The sequence below is a fragment of the Heptranchias perlo genome, chromosome 6 (genome assembly GCF_035084215.1).
Source record: "Heptranchias perlo isolate sHepPer1 chromosome 6, sHepPer1.hap1, whole genome shotgun sequence".
Classification (NCBI taxonomy): domain Eukaryota; kingdom Metazoa; phylum Chordata; class Chondrichthyes; order Hexanchiformes; family Hexanchidae; genus Heptranchias; species Heptranchias perlo.
In genome coordinates, this window is record NC_090330.1 from 17115239 (window position 1) to 17140103 (window position 24865).

General features: G+C 42.7%; 1 protein-coding gene across 2 annotated transcripts in view; it reads right to left on the reverse strand.

Moving 5' to 3' along the window:
* Positions 1-6020: 6020 nt before the first annotated feature.
* dnajb13 (DnaJ heat shock protein family (Hsp40) member B13) overlaps positions 6021-24865 on the reverse strand; it is a 48538-nt gene continuing 29693 nt past the window's right edge. Inside the window, exons 6-8 of one of the 2 annotated variants that reach the window (XM_067985848.1) lie at positions 15046-15159; positions 8918-8994; positions 6025-6466 (exon numbers count right to left, since the gene is read on the reverse strand). In XM_067985848.1, coding sequence (XP_067841949.1) covers positions 6313-6466; positions 8918-8994; positions 15046-15159 — 345 coding nt within the window. In that variant the 3' untranslated portion in view covers positions 6025-6312. Of the gene's footprint in view, positions 6467-8917; positions 8995-15045; positions 15160-24865 lie in introns of both variants that reach the window. The other variant, XM_067985849.1, reaches the window with a different exon arrangement.

Sequence of the window (24865 nt, forward strand, 5' to 3'; positions counted from 1 at the left end):
TGCTGGTGTAGTTTTTTTTTCCAGGTTTGTGCTTGAAGCTGGTGTATTAGATAACACACTTATTTTTGCATTTAAGATGAACTTTGAAGCTGGTTGCATATTTCTGAGGAAAAAATGTTTCTCGACTTGCTTAGTGTTTGCATTTTGGATATTGCCTGCCATGTTTTTCCATCAGTTTTTCAGCAATTTATTTTCTAATCAGCAGAGAAAACCTCGACAATAACTGCGCAAGTATAGAAATAAATCTCATGAAAACAGTGGCCCAGACTTTGCTGGGAAAATAACGGTGAGTTTAATGCACGTGCTGTTATTAGTGTGTAAATAACCCAGCAATTTGTGGCGAGGAACAGATACACCGTGATATGCCACAGATTTCTGGACAATTTGCACTGCTCCGCCGTTAGTCTTGTAAAAACGGCAGCTGGCCGTCTATCTCCACATAAGTTACAAGAAATTGCTGCATTTGGGCTATTGCAATGAATTAAATTTGCTGTAGAAAGTTAGGGCTGGTACTTAAAGAAGTAGGGACCCTTTTTTAATGACTAGATTTATGTTCCTGTAATACCACTCAACCTCCTGAGGCTTAGAAAGGGAACAATTGAAACCGGAGTCTCACTCCTGCAGGTAGTAAATTGTTCCTAGAAGTTTATTAATTTTCAAGTTTTTTTTTCTTGCGTTTCCTTTTCTGTCCCTTTTTTTCTCTTTCAATCCATTTTTCCCCCTCTATTTCTCTTTCTATGTCACCCTATTTCATTGTCATTCCTCTGTTTCTTTCTCTATCCTTAAATGCTTTGTTATTTACCAAGATGCCCTGTTGCCTTCGCTGGGCTGTTATCAGTTCACATTTCTAGCAATTTGCAGAGCAAAACATTTTCCAGCTGATTTGGGGGTGGAGGAGAAATCTAACACATGGGGCAGGCCACGAGATGCTTCCCGTGTGTGTTACTTGGGGAGCTAAGACCAAGTGCAAGAATTACATTATCTTTCCCACGCTGCTCAAAAGGCCAGAAACTTGTGGTGTTTCCTGATATGTTCCTTCTTTTAAATATAGAATGGAATTTTGACCCTGATATTAAAATCCAAGCGATCAGTAAGGTCATTAGTACAACAAAAAACAGTAACGTACATTTATTCGAGCACCTTTTTTAAGGTAGAAAAATGTCTTGAGGTGCTTCAAAAGGCACAATCGGATGAAAATGAATGCTAAGCCAAAGACTATATGAGGAGGATGGACCAAAAGCTTGGTTCAAGGGAGGGCTGTAGGTACAACTGCCAATGGTGAAGTGAAGGGAGGGTAGGATGCCCAAGATGCCAGAGGAATAGATTGTTCTAGAGGGGGTTGCAAAGATAGGGAGGGGTGAGGCCATGAAGGAATTTAAACATGAGAATTTTAAATTGGAGGTGGTGGGGGACTGGGAGCCAATTAAGGTCAACGAGGACCAAGGTGAGTGGGATATAGTGCAGGATTGCATACAGGCCAGCAGCATTTGGGATGAGCTAAAGTTTAATCAGTGGCGAATCGGAGGCCAACCAGGAGCACATTGGAATAGTTATGTCTGAAGGGGGACAAAGGCATAGATGAGTGTTTGTTTCAGTGGCAGATGGACTGAGGTAGGTGATGTTACAGCAGTAGAAGTAGGTGGTCTTTTTGATGGAGCAGATATGGAGTTGAAGTTCAGATTGGATTGAGTAGGGCCCCAAGATTTCAAGCCATCTGGTTCAGCAGGAGACAAGTGCCAAGGAAGGGAATGGAATTGGTGGTGAGGGTGTGGAGTGTGTGGTTGCTGAATTGAGCTGTTCTATCTCCAACCATTTTACAGCCTAAAAAATGTACACCTTTTTAAGAGCAGATGGGAATAGTGGCAAATGATGCCAATGAACTGATATTGCATTAGGCAAGATCAGCCTTTAGGGGGTGTAGGCCTACCCTAGCCCCCCCGCCAATGCAATAAACTATCAAATCACTGGGACAAAACGTGGCTATTTGATGCAGCTACCAACCAGGCTCCCCTTTAAAGAACATGGAACAATATGATTGAATAGGCCCAACTATCCAGCATCTGTTTTATATGGATACTGAGTTCCAGCAACAAAACCATATTAATATTTTATTGAGGCCTTATTGAGCTGAGTGCATGCCTTGTGCTCAGGCACTTGGTGCCTTCTAATGCAGGTTGTCTGTGACCCAGGCAGATGGTTGCTGAGTAATTGCATTATCAGTCCCAAAGCAAACAAAAGACACTGTTAAACATAACATTTCCCATAATGTTTTAAAAATAGAACATTTATGCATGTTCACTCTTCTCTACTGCCATAGTACATAGGATGAATTAGACATTGGTGACTGTGATCTCTCCCTGTGCCCACAGGAGATAGTGGTATTTATAATTGCAACTACTATAATCTTTATAGCCACGGAAAATATCAAAGTGCCATCCTTTAGTGCAATTTCAGGCTATCGCGTACCAAATAACTTGTCAGTGAAAACATTCTTGCTGAAGGATAGAAATAGTGGGGGTTAAATTGGTTAACCCCCAAAATCAGCCACAGGCATCGCATTGTGCGATTAACTCACGCCCAGTCTACCCATCACGGCTAGCACGAGACATTCGTGCTACCATAGAACTTACCTCGAGCATATGAAAAATCCAGGCCTTGTCACTACAATTCCATGACATTTGCACTTTCCACCAGCAGGGCGAACCCAAATTTCTTAAAGGCAGGCTGTACCTCTTAAAGGTAGCCGGTATCTGTTATTTGCAAAAAATCAGTCTGCTATCGGTACGGAGTCTGAATGGAGATCAGACATCGCGCACGTAAAACACGGATGCATGTCCCATCCCTATGTTTAAACATTGATGAGTTATGTTAAAACATTGAATAAAGGTTCCGCACCACTAAATCCCACATCCTCCAATCTGCACGCTAGACCTCACCAATTTGCCTATTTGAGTTTGTACCAGGCCTGTGAGAGACCATGCACTAAGTTTCTCTGCTGATGCACTAGAGATCTTGGTGCAAGAGGTGGATAGGAGGGGCACACTATATCCAGACATATATCCAAAAGGCAGTGGGAGGCAGTCAATGCCAGGCGCATAGCACCACGAACACGGATGCAGTCCAGGAAGAAGTTCATTGCTTTGACACCAGTGGTCAAGGTGAGTGAGGTCAAGTGTCAAGTGACATCTCCTACCAACTATACCACTAGCCGCATCAACTGCTCCATGCACTACAACCCCCATCACCCATCTACCATCAAACTCTTTCAATCAGTATTCAACTCTTCCAATCAGATGCTTCCTCTCATCCTCACACATTACCACTGTTGCAAGCCGCACACCTACAACTCACAGGCTACATACACTGACAGCAATTCAACCATGAAAGGCACATCACCCAGACACACGTCCCGCTTTCTTGTAGGAGAAGGTGACGCATAACAGGAGGCAGCAATTGGCAGTGGTATTTAGCCCCTCGAGCCTGTTCCGCCATTTAATGGTATCATGGTTGATCTGTGACCTAACTCCATATACCCACCTTAGCTCCATATCCCTTAATACCCTTGGTTCACAGAAATCCATCAATCTCAGATTTAAAATTCACAATTGAGCTAGCATAACTGCTGTCTGCATAACAGCGTTCCAAACATCTCCCACCCTTTGCGTGTAGAAGCGTTTCCTAACTTCTCTCCTGCATATCCTGGCTCTAAATGTTAGGCTATGTCCCTGGGTCCTAGTATACAGGTAGAAATGCGTCAGCAGCCAGAAGCAATAATCCAGCCGCTAACCTATAAATCCTGCACAGTCCCTTTAAATAGCACTGATGGGGATCCTCCAGGCACTCTAAGGCATGCTTAGATGGTCGTGGTTAAGACAGTACGTGAATGGTGTGTACCACTTTAAATCAGTGTTGCACACTGATCGAATGCATATTCTCCCTACTTTACATGATGCCGGCATTCGTTATTTGCACATGTGCTAAACCCTTTACCAAGATGACGTCGGGCGCACGTCACCCCGGAAGTGTGCGTGCGCATCCAAGACGCCATCTTGGAACTCCAGGAGGCCATGTAGCGCCGAAACAACGGGCATTACATGGCTTAATTTAGCACCCGACACTGCTGCTGTGTTATAGTCAAACAGTTTGTTCCAACAAGTTTGAAAAGGATAATTCTTCATCTTCTAGAGTTTCCTTTGCGTTTTCTCTTTGTCATACTGGGAACAATCAAACTAAAAACTCCACTCCCAAAAGATTACTCAAATCAATACGTGAATGAAGAAGTCAGGATATGATGGATCTTTTTAAATCTACTTCCATTGTGACTTTTTAGAATTCCTACTGAAAGACAAAGGAATTTAATCCATTTATTCGTGCTCCTTAATAATAAATTAGCATTTTAATGACCACATGTAAAGCCACTATGGCTGAGTTTAACTGGTTATAGAAACTGTGGACTTGGAGCAATACACCAAAATTAGGAATACTGCCAAAAGAACCAGGGCCACATTTATGTCATGAAAACCTAGACCAGTTTGTCTATTCAAGTCTTTTTTAAATTCATTATAAGGATGTGGACTTGCTGAAATTAAAAGAAAAAACAGGAAATAGACTCGTTAGCAAAACTAAAGCCCATGGGATTAAAGGGACAGTGGCAGCGTGGATACAAAATTGGCTAAGATACAGAAAGCTGAATTGTGGTGAACAGTTGTTTTTCAGACTGAAGGGAAGTATACAGTGGTGTCAGCAGGAGTCAGTATTAGGACCACTGCTCTTTTTGATATATATTAATGACTTGGGCTTGGATATAGAGGGTATAATTTCAAAGTTTATGGATGACACAAAAACTCGGAAATGTAGTAAATAATATGGAGGATAGTAACAGACTTCAGGAGAACATAGACAAACTGGTGAAAAGGGCGGACACGTGGCAGATGAAATTTAACACAGAAATGTGAAGTGATACATTTCGGTAGGGAGAATGAGGAGAGGCAATATAAATTAAATGGTATAATTTTAAAGGGGGTGCAGGAACAGAGAGACCTGGGGGTGCACATACATAAATCTTTGAAGGTGACAGGACAAGTTGAGCAGGGTGTTAAAAAAGCATATGGGATCCTGGGCTTTATTAATAGAGGCACAGAGTACAAAAGCAAGGAAGTTATGCTAAACCTTTATAAAACACTGGTTAGGCCTCAGCTGGAGTATTGCATTCAATTCTGGGCAGCACACCTTAGGACGGATGTCAAGGCCTTAGAGAGGGTGCAGTAGAGATTTACTAGAATGGTACCAGGGATGAGGGACTTCAGTTATGTGGAGAGACTGGAGAAGTTGGGGTTTTTCTCCTTAGACAGAGAAGGTTAAGGGGAGATTTGATAGAGGTGTTCAAAATCATGAACGGTTTTGACAGAGTAAATAAGGAGAAACTATTTCCAGTGGCAGAAGGGTCGGTAACCAAAGGACACAGATTTAAGGTGATTGGCAAAAAAGCCAGAGGCGACATGAGGAAACATTTTTTTTTAACGCAGTGAGTTATAATGATCTGGAATGCACTGCCTGAAAGGGTGGTGGAAGCAGATTCAATAGTCACTTTCAAAATGGAATTAGATAAATACTTGAAAGGAAAAAAAATACAGGGCTCTGAGGAAAGAACAGGGGAATGGGACTAATTGGATAGCTCTTTCAAAGAGCCGGCACAGGCACGATGGGCTGAATGGCCTCTTGCTGTGCTATACCTACTATGAACTGCCTGGAATTTTGCAGGGGGTTCTCTGGCAGGTGAGCGGCAAAACCACGGGGAAAATGATGTAAACAACTAAAAATGACTTTTTCCAGAATTTCCCTGATCTTCCACAGAAGTTACGGCAGGAGATTGGAAGAATCCTGTGGAAATTCACCAAAATAATTTTTCTCTTTCAGATGCTGACTGACCTGAAGTATATTTCCAGCATTTTCTGTTTTAATTCAGATTTCCAGCATTCACAATTTTTCTTTTCATCTCTAAAATAAGTATCTGTTGATCTGCGTAAAAATTGTTCTTTTGACTGCGACACCATGGATCAGAAAAGACTATAATTATGTGATTTAATTACAATAATGGCTCACCATAATTCATTAACTCTTTACTTATAGGAAATGTTACACAAGTATAACCAAACATGCAAAGTTTGCTTTAGTAATCCCTTTATATAAACATACACTTTCATTTTATATTATAAATGAATTAGTGCACTATATATCAATACAGAAGCATAGATACACATTTCTCCCAATCCTGACCCTTTAATAACTGTCTTTCTTGTTGCCATGTTGACTTCATACATGTAATGCTTGATTAATCAGCTTCTTCTTTGGTGGTGTGAGTTTTTTTGGAAATTGGATGTTAAACTGGATCACAAGGTTTCCTTTTTGTAATGGATCCTTGGAGAAGGGCATTCCTTCTCCTGGGACTACTTTACTGTATTTAGGACTAGGGGGGAAAAAAGAAAATAATAGGAATTACTAGGAATCAGAGTACTTTTCCTAGATTGTAGAAAGAGAATGAAGAAAGAAAAACTTGCATTTATATAGTGCCTTTCACGACCTCAGGACATCCCAAAGCACTTTACAGTAAATGATTTTTTTGAAGTGTAGTCATTGTTGTAATGTAGGAAACGGGGCCGCCAATTTGAGCACAGCAAGGTCCCACGAACAGCAATGTAATCATGACCAAATAACAGGAAAAAGACAATATCCAATTGTATTCAAAAAGCAGCTCTTATTTTATGGTTTGACTGAGTATTAAATGTTAGTAGCAAGTGAACTAATATTAATCTAAAGTCAAAGAATGAGTAACATAAGACCATAACTAAATAGGTCTAATATTTGAGCTGTTATTTCTTTCTGACCTGCTATGAAAAATGCTGAAATTCAGTAACAACATTTGTAATTTATGACAAAAGCTAACATTATTTTTTTTAATTACTAACTCATTGAATTCTGAGTTTTTTTCCCTACATTAAAAAGTATAATTTTCACCAATATTTTCACCCAAATAATGATAATACAATGGGTAATCATTTAATAACCTTTAAAATACTAGACACCTTGCAAATGAAAATTATAGAATCATGGAAAGTTACAGCAGAACAATGGGCTATTTTTGCCCATCAAGTATGTGCCAGTGTTTTTCTCCATGAGCCACCTAGTCTAGTGTCACTCCCTTGCTCACTCCTGATATGCTTTAATATTCTTTTTCAAGCAACTATCTAATTCTCCTTTAAAACGATTTATGGATCCTGCTTCAACAATGGATTGTGGTAGGGAAATTAGCAGTCTAACCACCCTTATGTAAATAATTTTGTTCTAACTTCCCTGTTAATTGTTTTTGTGATAATCTTTGTTACCATCTCACAGGCCAGTAGAAATAATTTATCATTATTTACCTTGTCATAACCCTTCATAATCTTGAAGACCTCTAACAGATCACTCCTTTACCTTCTAAGCTCTACTGAAAAATAACAACTTCTCAAGTGTCAGCTCAGCTCAGTAGTAGTACTCTTGCCTATGAGTCAGAAGGTCATAGATTTAAGCCCCACTCCTGCATCTGACAGTCCTACAATTTCAAAATCCACTCTCTCTGTGAAAACTCAGGCAAATTACTTGGGTAACATCTTTGCCGTTCCAAGTCTCCACTACAAACATGCCGCTTTTATCTTTTAGCAGCTTGTCCCTACTTTCAATACCCTCTTATAAAATGTGCTTAAAAATCCTTTTATTGCCTTTTATATTGTTTGCTAATTTTTCTCTGACTCTTAGTCTTTCTAACCTTCCTTTTTGCAGCTTTCATATATTCTTTATATTTGTCCTGGCTTTCTTTTTTATTATCTATTCCAAGCAGTAAATGTTTCCTTTTTCAATTTCAAATTTGATCTAGTCTCTCTATCCAGCTGCGGAAACTCAGCCTTTGAAATACTTACTTGTTTCCTTAATGAAATATATTTGATTTGTCCCCATTGCTGATCCATGGTTCTGTTTTCCAGTGTTTCCTTCCACTTAATCTGAGCAAGGTCCCTTTTTATTTTGCTATAAGGACGTAGTAGGGCCTTTGAAAGGCACAGTTGGGGATGTGATATCAGGCAACCGGGAAATAGTGAATATCCTAAACAATTTCTTTTGTCGTTGTTCATGGAAGAAGCAATTAACTCTCTCCCAGTGAAACAATCAGGAGGAAATTTTAAGGGCATTTGAAATTACTGTCAAGGAAATGACATTCAAAATTGGTCACATTCTAGCTGGGATTTTTAGGGAATTAGCAGAATTGGGAGTTGTACCAAAAAACTGGAGAGAAAGGAATTTAACACCTATCTTTTAAAAAGGGCAAATGGACTATATTAGAAATTACAGTCTGGTGAGCCTGACATCTATTGTGGGCAAACTGTTAGAGATTGTCCTGAAGAAGCGTTGGCGAATGTTTGGACTGCCCATGGAGGAGATAAAGGCTGATAATATCAGTAATTTTATAAGGAAGTTGTGCAAGTAGTTGGTGAAAAAATAATTGAAAGATATTGGTAATGAATTGTACATTCTGATTTAGAACTGGGACTGACCAAATGAACAAAAATGGTCTTTTCCAGTCTTGTACATTTCTAAGTTCCTGTGATAAATACAAATGTATTTCAGCTGGCAGTGCAGTAGAGCACTACAACTGGCCTCAGTGTTCCTGAGCTAGGGATGGGAAAAAAAACAGCCAGGATTCCTGCACCTGATTGCTAACGCAATGACCCCGTGTATGTGTGTGTGAAGAATACAGGATTGTATTCAACTTTGATGTCTCCTGAGGCTCACGCCTGAAGAATGGCCACTGGGCTGAGGAATCAAAGGGCAAGCTTATGGAGTTTCGGCAACAATCACACAGCATAAATATAACATGAATACTTACTGGACAATGTCATTGATTGGGATGCTGAGGAATCTGCCATCTAGTGTCTCAATTTCCACGGTATGACCTGTTAGAGCCTAAAATCCAAATTTACATTTAAATATTAAAACTTATGAATTGTACAAAATCACTAAAAACTGAAAACAACATGTATTCTTCAGCTGCTGTTGTATTTATTCACAACATTTTTGATTTTTATGCCTTGAATTGCTGCACTCGCTCATGCTGGAATACAATTCCACGTGCACCGGCAGACTTCCAGTGCCTCAAGCATGTAAGCCTTGTCAGGAAGACTTGGCAGGCCATTTGGTTGTGGAGGCAGCAGCTGAGCTCGATCTTGTCCTCACCCAACAGCAGGGTTGCTCCCTAGTCCAGGGACACTGTGGCCAAAAATGAGCTCTTTTACTGCCAGTTGAAATCAGCTAATTCGGACCGGGGATTGAATCTGGGATCAGGACTTTCCTAATCTGTATTGCTGATAATCTCTTTTATTTACAAGGGGTACAAATGATCATGAGAAGGACACAAAAAATATTTCCATAAATGACATGACATCAGTATACTCAGTGTGAGCTGCCGGCATTGGTCGCATCTCCACAGACTGTTCGCCTGGCAGTGGCCCTAAGGTAAGGAGCCTAACGTCCGTTTTAGGCCGGGACGCCTAAAAAACAGTGGGACCAACACCTGAGCAGATTGGAACAGGTCATCCCACTACTACTCTGGTATGCTTTGCACCCATTTTAAACCCAGAAAACAGGCGCCATGCATATCAATTTCTACCCCAATTTGTCTTCGGACATCACCATTTAGATACTTTTGGTTTTGTTCTACCGTGTGTCCTTCTTTTGACCCGAGAAACATACACAACTTCTTTATGCATGAGAATTGTTATAAAAGTATTACATTTTTCAGTAGCATTTGCTTGGCTGATCATGTTGAATCGAAAGAGGTTATGGTTACAGTTGCCTACGTGTTCTCCCACATAGAGGTCCAATAGCATATTGGGATCACTACTAAGAATTTGGTTTGGTACATGATTTCCCCTCGTATGTTCTCTAATACGTTGTGTATCCTTGTATCTTCTGTAATATCTTCCACCAACGCCTCTCCTCCGTCGTCCAGCTGGGTGGGACTGCACTTGCCTGGTTCCATTCTTATCTATCCAGTCATAGCCGGAGAATCACCTGCAATAGCTTCTCTTCCTGCCCCCATACCGTTATCTCTGGAGTCCCCTAAGGATCTATCCTTGGCCCCCTCCTATTTCTCACCTACATGCTGCCCCTCAGCGACATCATCTAAAAACACATATACACTGACGACACCCAGCTCTACCTCACCACTGCCTCTCTTGACCCCTCCACTGTCTCTCATTTGTCACGCTGCTTGCCCGACATCCAGTGCTGAATGAGCAAAAATTTCCTCCAACTAAATATTGGGAAGACCGAAGACACTGTCTTTGGTCCCTGCCGCAAGCTCCGTTCCCTATCCACCAACTCCATCCCTCTCCTTGGCCACTGTCTCCTGAGGCTGAACCAGACCGTTCGCAACCTTGCCATCTTATTTGACCCTGAGATGAGCTTCCGACCACATCTCCGCTCCATCATCAAGGCTGCCTACTTCCACCTCCGTGGCATTGCCCATTTCCGCCCCTGCCTCAGCTCATCTGAACCCTCATCCATGCCTCTGTTACCTCCAGACTCGATTATTCCAATGCTCTTCTGGCTGGCCTCCCACCATCCACGCTCCATAAACTTGAGCTCATCCGAAACTCTGCTGCCAGTATCCTAACTCGCACCAAGTCCCATTTTCCCATCACCCCTGTGCTCGCTGACCTACATTGGCTCCCAGTCCAGGAACGCCTCGATTTTAAAATTCTCATCCTTGTTTTCAAATCCCACCATGGTCTCTCCCCTCCCTATCTCTGTAACCTCCTCCAGCCCTACAACCCTCCGAGGTCTCTGCACTCCTCCAATTCTGGCCTTTTGTGCATCCTCGATTTTAATTGCTTCACCATTGGAGGCCATGTCTTCAGCTGCCTAGGCCCTAAGATCTGGAATTTCCTCCCTAAACCTCTCTGCCTCTCTACTTCTCTCTCCTTCTTTAAGACGCTCCTTAAAACCTACCTCTTTGCCTGTCTTAATATCTCCTTATGTGGCTCGGTGTCAAATTTTGTTTGATAACGCTCCTGTGAAGTACTTTGGGATGTTTTACTACATTAAAGATGCAATATAAATGCAAGTTGTAGTTGTTGTTGTTGTTTTAAGAAAGCAATCGTTTACAACATCTACAAATATTTCTCCCCTGCAGCATCAATACTTGGTTGATCATTACTGGACCACTGGATATCTGAGAAATTAAAATCCCTCAAACTAGCTAATTCTGTTACTCTTTTAGTTTGTGCTCACAGTGCCTTGTTCTGATGGGTTTCTTGAACTGGAGGCCTAGAACAGTACCAATGATTAATTTTGGACCAATAGTTTGACCCAACTGCACCCAAATTGCTTTAACTGTACCCTGCAGACCAACATCATCTATCTCTAGAACAAATGGAGCTTCACGCCCTCTTTTGTTTTATTGTCTTTTTTGTATCCCTTTAACTGAAATTCTGCTCTATCAATTGCATCTAACCATATCCTAGAGATACCTATAATATCTAAGATCTCCACATCTACACATGACTGTAATTATAACATTTATTTCTAATTCTTCTAGCATTAACATAAAATAGGATGGTTAATAAGACTTTAAACCAATAAAAGGTGGGAGGGTTCAGGCAAAAATATTAGCAAAAAAAGATAAAACAAGAGTAAGAAAAAGGGACCAGAGTAAAGTTTAAGCCAGTGTTGTAGAAACCATCAATACTCCAGGTCTGGGAAACAATAAAATAACCACAGCGGGAGTGATAAATAAAAAAAATGGTAAGGTAAAAAGTGTAAAAGTTAAAGGAACAACTACTAAAGACAATTTAAACTGCCTATACAGCAATGTGCACAGCGTCCAAAATAAAATGGGGGAACTGGAGACAATAATCCGAAGTGAGGAACCAGATGCAGTAGGAATAACTGAAACATGGCTATATAAAGAACAGGATTGGCAACTAAAGGTGGAGTAACTGTACTAATTAGGGATAACATAATGGCAGTAGAAAGGAGGGACATAAGTAACAGAAGGATAGAAACAGAATCCATATGGGTTGAAATAAAAAATAAAGGATCGATCACGCTAATAAGTTTATACTACACCTATTGGTGGAAAGGAGGTAGAGGAAGAAATACGTAAGCAAATATGTGAAATGAGTAAAGGGCATAGAGTAGTAGTCATGTGAGATTTTAGCCACCCCCAAATAAACTGGCAAGAAGAGGTAGGTAAAGGGGTACAGGGAATGGAGTTTTTACAATGTGTGCAGGACTCATTTCTCACCCAGTATGTAAAAAGCCCAAAAAGAGAGGAAGTACTGCTGGATCTAGTAATGGGAAATGAACCAGAACAGGTAAGAGAAGTAAGTGGAGGGGAACATCTAGGCAATAGCGATCACAACATAAAGATTGAGAAGAACATAAGTAAGACAAAGACCAAAGTAATAAATTGGAAAAAAGCTGATTTTGAGGGGATGAGACTGGAACTAGAAAAAATAAACTGGAAAAATTTACTGATAAACAAAGAAATAGAACAGCAGTGGGAAACATTTAAAATGGTGATCACTAGAGTCCAGGAGAAATATATCCCACTAAAAAGCATGAAGAAACTAGCCAGTAACGACACACTATAAATGAATAAAGAAGTAAGGGGCAAATTGAAACTAAAAAAAGGCATACACTAAGTACGTAGACAACAAAGGAGAGGACGACAAAAGGGAATATGAGAAGGTTAGGAAAGAAGTTAAAAACACAATTAGGAAGGCAAAAAGAAACCAAGAAATTAAATTATCAAGGAATATTTAAAAAATAGTAAAGTATTCTATAGGCACATAAATAACAAAAGAAAAATCAGGATAGGGATAGAGCCACTAAGGGTACACGATATACTCACAGGCAATGACAGTGAAATGGCAGAAATATTAAATAATTACTTTGCTTCAGTATTTACCAGGGAGACTAATATGGTGGGCATGACATTAGAAGAAGTGTTCAAAAAGATGTAAAGACATTTAAGATAGAAAGGGGGTTGACAGCTGATAAACTAATCAAACTTAGAGAGGATAAAACCCCTGGTCCGGATGGATTGCATCTGCGCATATTAAAAGAAGTTAGGGAAGAGATTGCAGAGGCACTATTACATATATATAAAAATTCATTAGAAAGGGGAAGAGTGCCAGAGGACTGGTGGACAGCTAATTTGATTCCTATATTTAAAAAGGGAGATGGAACAAATCTAGGGAACTATAGATCAATTAGCTTAATGTCGGTGGTAGGAAAGATAATGGAATGCATACTCAAAGATGTAATAGAGAAACATCTAGAAACTGAAAATGTAATAAAGAATAGTCAGCACAGCTTTCAAAAGGGAAGGTCATGCTTGACCAACCTTATTGAATTCTTTGAAGATGTAACAGAAAATGTAGACAAGGGCAATGCAGTAGATGTAATATATTTGGATTTCCAAAAGGTCTTCGCTAAGGTACCGCATAGTAGACTCATGACTACGGTCAGAGCATGTGGAGTCAGGGGACAAGTAGCAGAATGGATAGCAAGCTGGCTACAAAACAGAAAACAGAGAGTAGAGGTTAAAGGTAGTTACTCAGACTGGCAAAAGTTGGAAAATGGTGTTCCACAAGGATCGGTGCTGGAACCACTGTTGTTCACCATATACATAAACGATTTGGACTTGGGAATGGGAAGTATAATTTCATAATTTGAGGACGACACCAAATTGGGGGATATAATTAATACTGAGGAGGACTACGACAAAATACAGGAAGACTTTAATAAACTTGCAGAATGGGCGTGAAATTGGCAAATGAATTTTAATAAAGATATGTGTGAGTGATATATTTTGGTAGGAATAATAAGGAGGCCACCCATTTTCCTTGGAAAATAAGAGTCTAAACAGGGTAGAGGAGCAGAGGGATTTAGGGTAGAGGTGCACAAATCACTAAAAGTAGCGACGCAGGTTAATAAGACCATAAAAAAAGCAAACGAAGCACTGGGGTTCATTTATACAGGGATAGAATTGAAAAGCAGAGAAGTTATGCTAAACTTGTACAGAGCCTTGGTTAGACCACACTTGGAGTACTGCAAACAGTTCTGGTCTCCACACTATAAAATGGATATAGAGGCACTGGAGAAGGTGCAAAAAAGATTTACTAGGATGATACCAGAACTTACCTATCAGGAAAGATTGAATAGGCTGGGGCTCTTTTCTCTAGAAAAGAGAAGACTGAGGGGGTGACCTGATAGAGGCCTTTAAGATTATGAAAGGGTTTGATAGAGTAGACGTAGAGAAGATATTTCCACTTGGGGGGGAGACCAGAACTAGGGGCCATAAATATAAGATAGTCACTAACAAATCCAATAGGGAATTCAGGAGAAAGGTCTTCACCCAGAGAGTGGTAAGAATGTGGAACTTGCTACCACAAGTAGTTGAGGTGACCAGCATAGATGGATTTAAGGGGAAGCTAGATAAAACACATGAGGGAGAAGGGACTAAAAGGATATGTTGATACGGTTAGATGAAGGAGGGTAGGAGGAGACTCACGTGGAGCATAAATACCAGCATGGACCTGTTGGGCTAAATGGCCTGTTTCTGTGCGGTACATTCTTTGTAATTCTTTGTAATAAAAACACTTTAAGGTCCTATTAACTCACTGCCTATGAACCCTCTCCCCTGTATTCTAATACTTTTGGTTAAATCTGTATATGTAGTCTATAGTGTACATGAAACTGACATAAACCATTGATCCCAAATGGTTGATTAGGCTGTCAGTCTTTAGAAGAAAAAGAAAATATATTGAAGTCTTATAAAAATGATTTTTAGAATAATGCTGTTGGTACATATTTACTGATTTCTAAGGAGTACTTATTGAAGTCATCTGTAAAATCATATCATGCAAAAGAAAAATATGCTTCTATTCCCCAGTCCTAATGCAGGCCCCCAGTTGACACTGCAATTTGTCTGAACATTGCACGTACCTTTGCCAAGGAAATAGAAGCACAGAAAATTAGATCATTTCCTTCTCGACAGAACCACTGATGAGCTTTCTCTTTCACAATGAATATAATGTCTGCTGGAATATTATTTGGACCCTGCATGAATCAAAAGTAATAAACCTAATTTAATCAATACAAAAAAAAGTGGTTAAACAGGAGATCGGATAAACAAATTTCATAATTATTTCATAGTCACAGCCATTCTTTTACTAATCCTAAGAGCAATGCATACATTTTTGTTCAACAGCTTTTAATGATAAGGTTCTCTGCAATTTAAGAATTGGAGAAGCGCAGAGATCTCGGAGGGTTGTAGGGCTGGAGGAGGTTACAGAGATAGGGAGGGTCGAAGTCATGGAGGGATTTGAAAACAAGAATGAGAATTTTAAAATCGAGGCATTCCCGGACTGGGAGCCAATGTAGGTCAACGAGCACAGGGGTGACGGGTGAACGGGACTTGGTGCGAGTTAGGATACGGGCAGCAGAGTTTTGGATGAGCTCAATTTTATGGAGGGTGGAAGATGGGAGGCCGGTCAGTAGAGCATTGGAATAGTCAAATCTAGAGGTAACAAAAGCATGGATGAGGGTTTCAGCAGCAGATGAGCTGAGGCAGGAGCGGAGACGGTCAATGTTAAGGAAGTGGAAGTAGGTGGTCTTCATAGAATCATAGAAATTTACAGCACAGAAGGAGGTCATTCAACCCATCGTGTTTGTGCCAGCCGAGAAAGTCATCCAGCCTAATCCCACTTTCCGGCTCTTGGTCCGTAGCCTTGTAGGTTACGGCACTTCAAGTGTATATCCAGATACTTTTTAAATGTGACGAGGGTTTCTGCCTCCACCTTCTTAACCACCTTATCAACCTGCCCTGTTACCTTTAGGGATCTGTGGACATGCACTCCAAGGTCCCTCTGTTCCTCTACAATTCTCAGTATCCTACCATTTATTGTGTACTCCCTTGCCTTGTTTGCCCTCCCCAAATGCACTACCTCACACTTCTCCGGATTGAATTCCATTTGCCACTTTTCTGCCCACCTGACCAGTCCATTGATATCTTCCTGCAGTCTGCAGCTTTCCTCCTCACTATCAACCACACGGCCAACTTTTGTATCATCTGCAAACTTCTTTACCATGCCCCTACATTTAAGTCTACATCATTAATATATACCACAAAAAGCAAGGGACCTAGTACTGAGTCCTGCGGAACCCTGTTCGAAACAGCCCTCCAGTCATAAAAACACCCATCGGCCATTACCCTTTGCTTCCTGCCACTGAGCCAATTCCAGATCCAAATTGCCACTTTCCCTTGGAACCAGGCAAGTGCAGTCCCACCCAGCTGGACGATGGACGAGAGGCTTTGGAGGAGGATGGTGTGGTCAACCGTGTCAAAGGCTGCAGACAGATCGAGGAGGGATAGTTTACCATGGTCACAGTCACATAGGATGTCATTTGTGGCTTTCAAGGGCCGTTTCAGTACTGTGGCGGGGCGGAAACCTGATTGGAGGGACTCAAACATGGGGTTGCGGGAAAGATGGGCACAGATTTGGGAGGCAATAACAGCCTCAAATGACAAACCAGCAACTAACCTGTAATAAGTGGATGTATCCTTTAAATAGCACCGCTGAAGGGTCCTTCCTGCCTGTTAGCGCCACAAGTTACTGATTGAATTTATCAAATGTGGCTTTCAAAAGGGAAATAGATAAGTACTTGAAGGGAAAAAAATTTGCAGGGCTCGGGGAAAGAGCGATGGAGTGGGACGATGTGGCTTGCTCTTGCAGAGAGCCGGCACGGGCTCGATGGGGCGAATGGACTCCTTCTGTGCTGTAACCATTCTATGATTCTATGTCGAGTCAGACGCTGGGGCAGCCCGATGTCACAAAATAAGCGTAGGACCCTAATTAAATATTTTACTGATTGCTTTAAATAGATCTGGCATGCGCGCTGGACGGGCGTCGCTGGCAAGGCCAGCATTTATTGCCCATCCCAAATTGCCCTTGAGAAGGTGGTGGTGAGCCGCCTTCTTGAACCGCTGCAGTCGTATGGTGAAGGTTCTCCCACAGTGCTTTTAGCTCGTAATCAGTGTGAGCTTCCTGCCCGCCATATTGGACACTTATATGCCCATTAAGCGCCTGAAAAACGGGTGAAGGATTTTGAGGCAATTAGTTGACATATCTTGAAACGAGGGATTATTTGACAGATCTTGAAAAGACGTCTGTGGGTCAGCAGATATATCTTGGAAAACTCTGTTGTGAGTCAGCAGAACCGCATGATGCACTCTGAATTTGTTTACGAACTGTGGTCAATCAGGTCTGTTCAAACCGTTAAAATGTGTGTAGACATGTGGTGTGTCAAGATTAGCAGAGATATCGCTCATAAAGGGATGGGTAGCAATTACTGGAAAAAGCTTGTCGCACAAATGAAGATAACATATGCGACTAGTGTAGATGCATTTAAGAGGAAGCTAGATAAACACATGAGGGAGAAGGGAATAGAAAGATATGTTGATAGGGTTAGACGAAGAAGAGTGGGAGGAGGCTCGTGTGGCGCATAAACACCGGCATAGAGCTGTTGGGCCGAATGGTCTGTTTCTGTGCTGTACATTCTATGTAATTCTATGTGTGTAACAATTAAGGGAGCCAAAACAGGAGATAAGCTCGGGGAGCTTATCAAAGAATTGGAGTCTGCCAAACTCCCACGGGAGGAGGAACAATTTGGGGGGTTAAAGCAGCACGTAGGTGCAAGATTTGGTTCAGGGAGCTGAATTAGTAAAAGAAACTCAAAGATAGTAGACAAAGGTAGTATGGCTATTAGCAGTTTTACTTAAAGTTCGAAAGGAAAAAGAAAAGAATGAGAAACTGATGCAGAAACCATTAGCAATGGAAGCACAGGAGAATAAAATCCTGCAACTTAGAGAAAAGATTGCTGATCAACAAACAGCAGGAGCAGCTTGCATTAGTTTCTGTACAAAGAGACCATTTCAAAATTGAGGATGAGATGTTCAGCCAAAACAAAAAAAGTAAGAGGTGTAAACATGATCTAAAGGGTTGCAGAATGGAATTTAGAGGGTTGAGACCAGCAGGGAGAGAGGCAATTATAGGGTTCAAGATGGTGAACTGAGAAATTTACTGGGACTTTCAACTGGTTCCCCAGGATCCCCTTCACTCTGTGTCATTACATCCCTCCCATATACCAACGGAGAAGAGGGCAAGAAATTGTGAAGGAGGACGAGACATTAATATCAGTCCTTTCACAGCAGACAGAGGCTGTAAAAGAATTAGGTGGAAATATTTTGGTTAGATACGCCAAATGTAACAAAAGATTTAGGAAAAAGAGAGAAATGAAAAGCTCACAATGCTATTGCCTGGACCTTTACCACACCAGGCTTGGGTGAGGATATGGACAGTGGGCTTGAGACTTTGGGCTCGATATTAGCAGGGCGGCGGGTTCGCAGCGGGGGGTCGACTGAGCGCATGGGTAACGCGCCCGGTGAAATCAGTGTGCTCCGCACGCGATTACAGGATAATTGGAGCCACTTACCTGTGCTTCCGGGTTTCCCGCTGGTAAGCTGCGTGGCGGGCGGACTGCGCATGCGCAGCAAGGTCTGTCAGCTGGAGGAGCTCTATTTAAAGGGGCAGTCCTCCACTGACTGATGCTGCAGAAAATAGGAAAAATTACAGCATGGAGCAGCCCAGGGGGAAGGCTGCTCCCAGGTTTAATGATGCCTCACTCCAGGTATCATTGGATAGGGTGAGGAGGAGGGGGAGGACAGAGATCTTCCCCCCGGCGGGTGGGAGGAAGCGGCCTGCCTCTGCCACCAAGAAGGCCTGGCTCGAGGTGGCAGAGGAGGTCACCAGCACCACCAACATATTGCGCACCTGCATACAGTGCAGGAGGCGCTTCAATCATCTAAGTAGGTCAGCCGAAGTGAGTACACTTACTCATTCCCCTACACTCCGTCTGCCACATCACCGCCCTCACCCCACATCTCCTTCTGCACTACCAACACTATTCTATCACATCACCCCTCACACCCAATCAAAGCTCATCCTCATCTTACCTGCACTTACTCACCTCGCCAGTACTCATCCCACCACTACCACTCAACCCAATCCTTATACAATCTCATGGCTGTATCTCATACTCACCCTCTGATGCACCTCTTTCACAGTCAGCCTCACTCAACCTGCCATTACCTGTGCTGCAGCCACAGGGCATGCATCACATATGTGCAGTAGGAAGCATAAGGCAAACGTGTCGTGAGCATGAAGGGTGTTTGAGGGTTTGTCATGGTGTTTACCTATATTTGGTTTCTGATCAACTCACATAACATATTATATTGTCACCACTGCTGCCATGTCTTTGCGAATCTTGTCTGGTTTGTGCAATAATGCCCTTTCCTGAGGATCACTATGAAGACCCACAACTCATGCCACCCATTGTGTCACTGCAGAGTGGGTGTAGGTGTATTTGCAGGGCTCTTTTGTGCAGACGACTGAGGACGTCGGCGATGTCCCCGGTGGCACCCTGGAAGGATGCGGAGAAGTTGTTGAGGGCAGTGGTGACTTTGACAGCGACAGGTAAGAAGATAGCGCTCGGGCCAGCCGGGAGCAGCTCGGCATGAGGGAGGCTGCAGATGTCCACGACTACATGTCCACGGAAGCTGAGCCTCGGTCTGAAGACCCTGCGGCGAGGGTAGTGCCCTCTGCAAAGCATCTCTCTCTGCGGTTGCCCTCCCTCCTGCTGTGCAGGTGGATGTGTCACAGCACTGTGTTGTGGAGCTTTACGTGTCAGAGGTGGACGGCGTGGCCGGCGATGCGGTTAGCCCTCCGAGGAGGTCATGACTGCAGCTACGGCGGCCCCCATCCGGAAGATGTACATTTGAGGGGGTCCGCAAGGTAGGTAAATGTGTCTGGACACCAGGGTAAGCGTGCAAGTTTATGCATTTGATTGATAGGAGGAGGGTGTTGGAGGCCAAACTTTGTCCAAAGTGACAGAGTGGCCTCCTGCAATGAGTGAGGGTCTCCCCCCAACACCTGTCAAATCGACCTTTGCAGCTGCCACAGGCTGGTGGCTGCAACACGTCCATTTCAACTGGGAGTGTTTCTCCCAGTACGGGAAACAGTCTCAGTTAATTGCAAAATCCGAACCCTCCTAAAATATCAGGTCAATCAGGTCTGTAAACAACCTGAAGTACCTGTTCAAGTACTTTAAGTGGCAAAGCCGGCGGGAGTCCCACATGCGGGGGATGTGAGTGCGTCACTGGGGAACCCGGAAATGGGGCGGGTTGGAGCTGGGGTCCGGACCCGCCCCGGGAATCACGGATTTTCGCAGCCCCCCCGCCACGAACGCACCTGATCATGGGTGTGAAAATAGAGCCCTTTGAATCAGTACAAAACGGGGTTAAGTAGAAAACATCAGAAATTGAAAATTGGTCTGAGAGAAAAAGAATAAATTAGTCTATGGTGGAATAATGGAGAAAGGGGATGATTCTGTCCTTTTTCTACCATTAAAAGGCTACAGAATTTCTTTCTTTTGATTTCAATGTCTGTGTGAATGTTTGTTTTAGTGCTGCTGGCTGCAAATGGCTACACCCTTTTTTTTAGTTTGTTCAGTGTTAACTTTTTGTAAGCCTTAACTTAGTTAACATTAATAATGATACAAGTGTTTTAAATGTTTGTTTAACTGCAAAAGACAACAATTTCCTCAGTTATATTCAGTAAAATTACAGTCACCTGAGAAGGCATGCTATAGAAAAGAACAAGAGGAAGATGACTAAGGATTTGTAAGCACATGCTCTTCTATATATCTATACATACATGTGTTATTTTTAGATATTGAGTCATTCTGTTTTTGAGTTTGAACTAAATTGGAGTAATTAATGATGACTGACCAGAGTTTACAGACTGAATGTCTGATCTAATGATCAAACTATGAAAATGTTTTTTTGTGGGTGGTCACTACAGACAGCTAGTTATTTAAACTATGTGGATAGTCATTGGGCTCGCGACCTGGGACTACCATGTAAAATTTGGCACTTTCTGAGTTCATAACCCATTACAGGGATCAATATTTTTAAGGTGGATGAGAGCAAATAAGGATTGAATGATTGACTGTGATTAAAGTACTGGAGTTGTTATATTGAGTATCGGAGAACGTGAGTACAGTATACTTGTGCTGTTGCTTAAGAAAGCAACCGCCGAGCTCACCGCCGAACATCAAGCCATAGTTTCCCAGACCGTCACTGGCCTCATCTCCTCTGGAGATCTTCCCCCCACGGCCTCCAACCTCACAGTCCCCCAACCCCACACAGCCCACTTCTACCTCCTTCCCAAGATCCATAAACAGGACAGCCCTGGGAGACCCATCATTTCAGCCTATTCTTGCCCCACGGAACTTATTTCTTCCTATCATGACTCTATTTTTTCTCCGCTTGTCCAGTCTCTTCCGACCTACATCCGTGACTCTTCTGACGCCCTCCGCCACTTTAACAGTTTCCAGTTCTCCGGCCCTAACCATCTCCTTTTCACCATGGATGTCCAGTTCCTCTACACCTCCATCCCCCACCAGGATGGCCTGCGGGCCCTCCGCCTCTTTCTTGAATGGAGGCCCAACCAGTCCCCATCCACCACCACCCTCCTCCGCCTGGCTAAATTTGTTCCTATGTTGAACAACTTCTCCTTTGACTCCACTCACTTCCTCCAAAAAAAAGGTGTCCCTGTGGGAATCAGAGTGGGTCCCAGCTATGCCTGCCTTTTTGTGGGATACGTGGAACATTCCTTGTTCCAGTCCTACTCGGGTCCCCTCCCTCACCTCTTTCTCCGGTACATTGATGACTGTATTGGTGCCACTTCCTGCTCTTGCCCCGAATTGGAAAATTTCATCAACTTTGCTTCCAATTTCCACCCTTCCCTTGCCTTCACATGGTCCATCTCCGACTCTTCCCTTCGACTTCTCTATCTCCATTGCTGAGGATAGGCTGTCTACCACTATCTATTATAAGCCCACCGACTCCCAGAGCTACCTTGATTACACATCCTCCCACTCCGCTTCCTGTAAGGACTTTATTCCCTTCTCCCAGTTTCTCCGTCTCTGTCGCATCTGTTCTGACAATGCCACCTTCACCACCAGTGCTTCCGATATGTCTTCCTTTTTCCTCAACCGAGGATTCCCCCCGTAGTTAACAGGGCCCTCGATCGTATCTGTCCTGTTTCACGCAATTCTACCCTCACCCCTTCCCCTCCCTCCCAGAACCATGTTACGGTCCCCCTTGTCCTCACCTTCTACCCCACCAGCCTCCACATTCAATGCATCATCGTCCACCATTTCTGCCACCTCCAGCACGATCCCACCACCAAACACATCTTCCCCTCCCCTCCCCTTTCAGCATTCCAAAGGGACCGCTCCCTCCGCGACACCCTGGTCCACTCTTTCATCAACCCCGACACCTGCCCTCCTCCCCAGGGCACCTTCCCATGCGAGCGCAGGAGATGCAACACCTGCTCTTTCACCTCCTCTCTTCCCACCGTCCAGGGCCCCAAACACTCCTTCCAGGTGAAACAGCGATTTACTTGTACTTCTTTCAATTTAGTATACCGTATTCGCTGCTCACAATGCGGTCTCCTCTGCATTGGGGAGGCCAAATGCAGATTGGGTGATCGCTTTGCTGAACACCTCCGCTCAGTCCGCAAGTGTGACCCTGACCTGCCGGTCGCTTGCCATTTTAATTCCCCGTACCACTCCCACTCTGACCTCTCTGACCTTGGCCTCTTGCACTGTTCCAATGAAGCTCACCAGAAGCTCAAGGAACAGCACCTCATCTTTCACTTAGGCACTTTACAACCTTCCAGACTCAACATTGATTTCAATAACTTCAGACCATATCCACTGCTCCCATTTTTTTTTGAACTGCAGCTGCTGGTTATGGTTCTGCTGTTACCACATACAGCTCCTCTAGACTGATCTTTTGTTTCTTAACCTGTCCCATTACCACCCTCCTTGCCTTGCACCATCATCCCTTTTTGTCATTTAATCACTCTTGCCCTCTACCCTATCACAGACCTTCCCTTTTGTTCTTTCCTCCCCTCCCCACCTTTCTCTGGCTCTGTTCTTGCTTAAAAGCTTTATCATCTTTCAGTTCTGACGAAAGGTCTTCGAACTGAAACGTTAACTCTGTTTCTTTCTCCATAGATGCTGCCTTACTTGCTGAGCTTTTGCAGCATTTTCTGTTTTTCTTTCAGATTTCCAGCATCCGCTGTATTTTGTTTTTCATTTAAGATAGCAATGTTAGAAATTGAAAAACAAAACTTTTGTGCTTTGACTAAAAGTGTTTCAAAATTGGATATATATTTTAAATTAAAAATGAGTATTCTAGTTATATTTACACTGAAATTTGTTTGGCAGAGTTCATGTGCATTTGATTGGGAAAATTATACCTGTGACTTTAGGATCTTTGTGCATGTTTGTTTGGAGAATTATTATACAGTTACAGGACTATGTCCTATTTTTTGTTGAGATTTGAGATCTAATTCCATTGCCGAATTGATAAAAAGGCAAGGTTTTTTAAATTTAGTTTAAATCTGCCTGAGTCTGGAGCTGCTGTGATGAAGCTGGCTCTGCCATTTTTTTTTCAGTCAGTGCTGCAGAAATGTTTTAAAATCATGTTGCCCTTGCACAGATATACTTCCACATATGGGACGACTTTGACCCTGTGGGCCTACAGCCGTCCAACGAGGGAAATTAAGTCGGTAGCAAAGTATAGAGCATCCAAAATGACAGACAATTGACACATCAGACCAAAATTGTGTAGGGTGTTCTAAAAAATGTCTCCAAATAATGGAGGCAGAAGAAATAATTCTATGTGTTTTCTCCACAGATGAAGCGAAATGGACGAAGTGCACATTGTTTAGTATAAGGGATTGTGAAACTGTAAAATGTGCTACAAGGGAGTAAAGTCCAAGTTAAGGTACTGTGGTAAATGCTCACAAGAGACATGTAGATAAAATGGGAATGAGAGATAGGGAGTGATAGATAACATAATGGGAGTAGAAACTAGACCAGAGAAGGGTATATTCAGGACAAGACAATTACAGTCGGACACTGTCGGATGGATAGGTGCGATAACGGGGCTATTCAGAACAGGAATGTCAATTTAGAATCAGGAAGATGTTGAGACTATAAAGAAGCATGTGCATCATTATGAACATGCGCGGTCCAAACTGGTTGATGCATTAACCATTTATACGACATACGTGCTTTCATCTATTATAGGAACATAGGAACAGGAGTAGGCCATTCAGCCCCTCGTGCCTGCTCCGCCATTTGATAAGATCATGGCTGATCTGTGATCTAACTCCATATACCTGCCTTTGGCCCATATCCCTTAATACCGTTGGTTGACAAAAATCTATCTATCTCAGATTTAAATTTAGCAATTGAGCTCGTATCAATTGCCGTTTGCGGAAGAGAGTTCCAAACTTCTACAACCCTTTGTGTGTAGAAATGTTTTCTAATCTCACTCCTGAAAGGTCTGGCTCTAATTTTTAGACTGTGCCCCCTACTCCTAAAATCCCCAACCAGCGGAAAGAGTTTCTCTCTATCCACCCTATTTGTTCCCCTTAATATCTTATAAACTTCGATCAGATCACCCCTTAATCTTCTAAACTCTAGAGAATACAACCCCAATTTGTGTAATCGCTCCTCGTAACTTAACCCTTGAAATCCGGGTATCATTCTAGTAAACCTACGCTGCACTCCCTCCAAGGCCAATATGTCCTTCCGAAGGTGCGGTGCCCAGCACTGCTCACAGTAC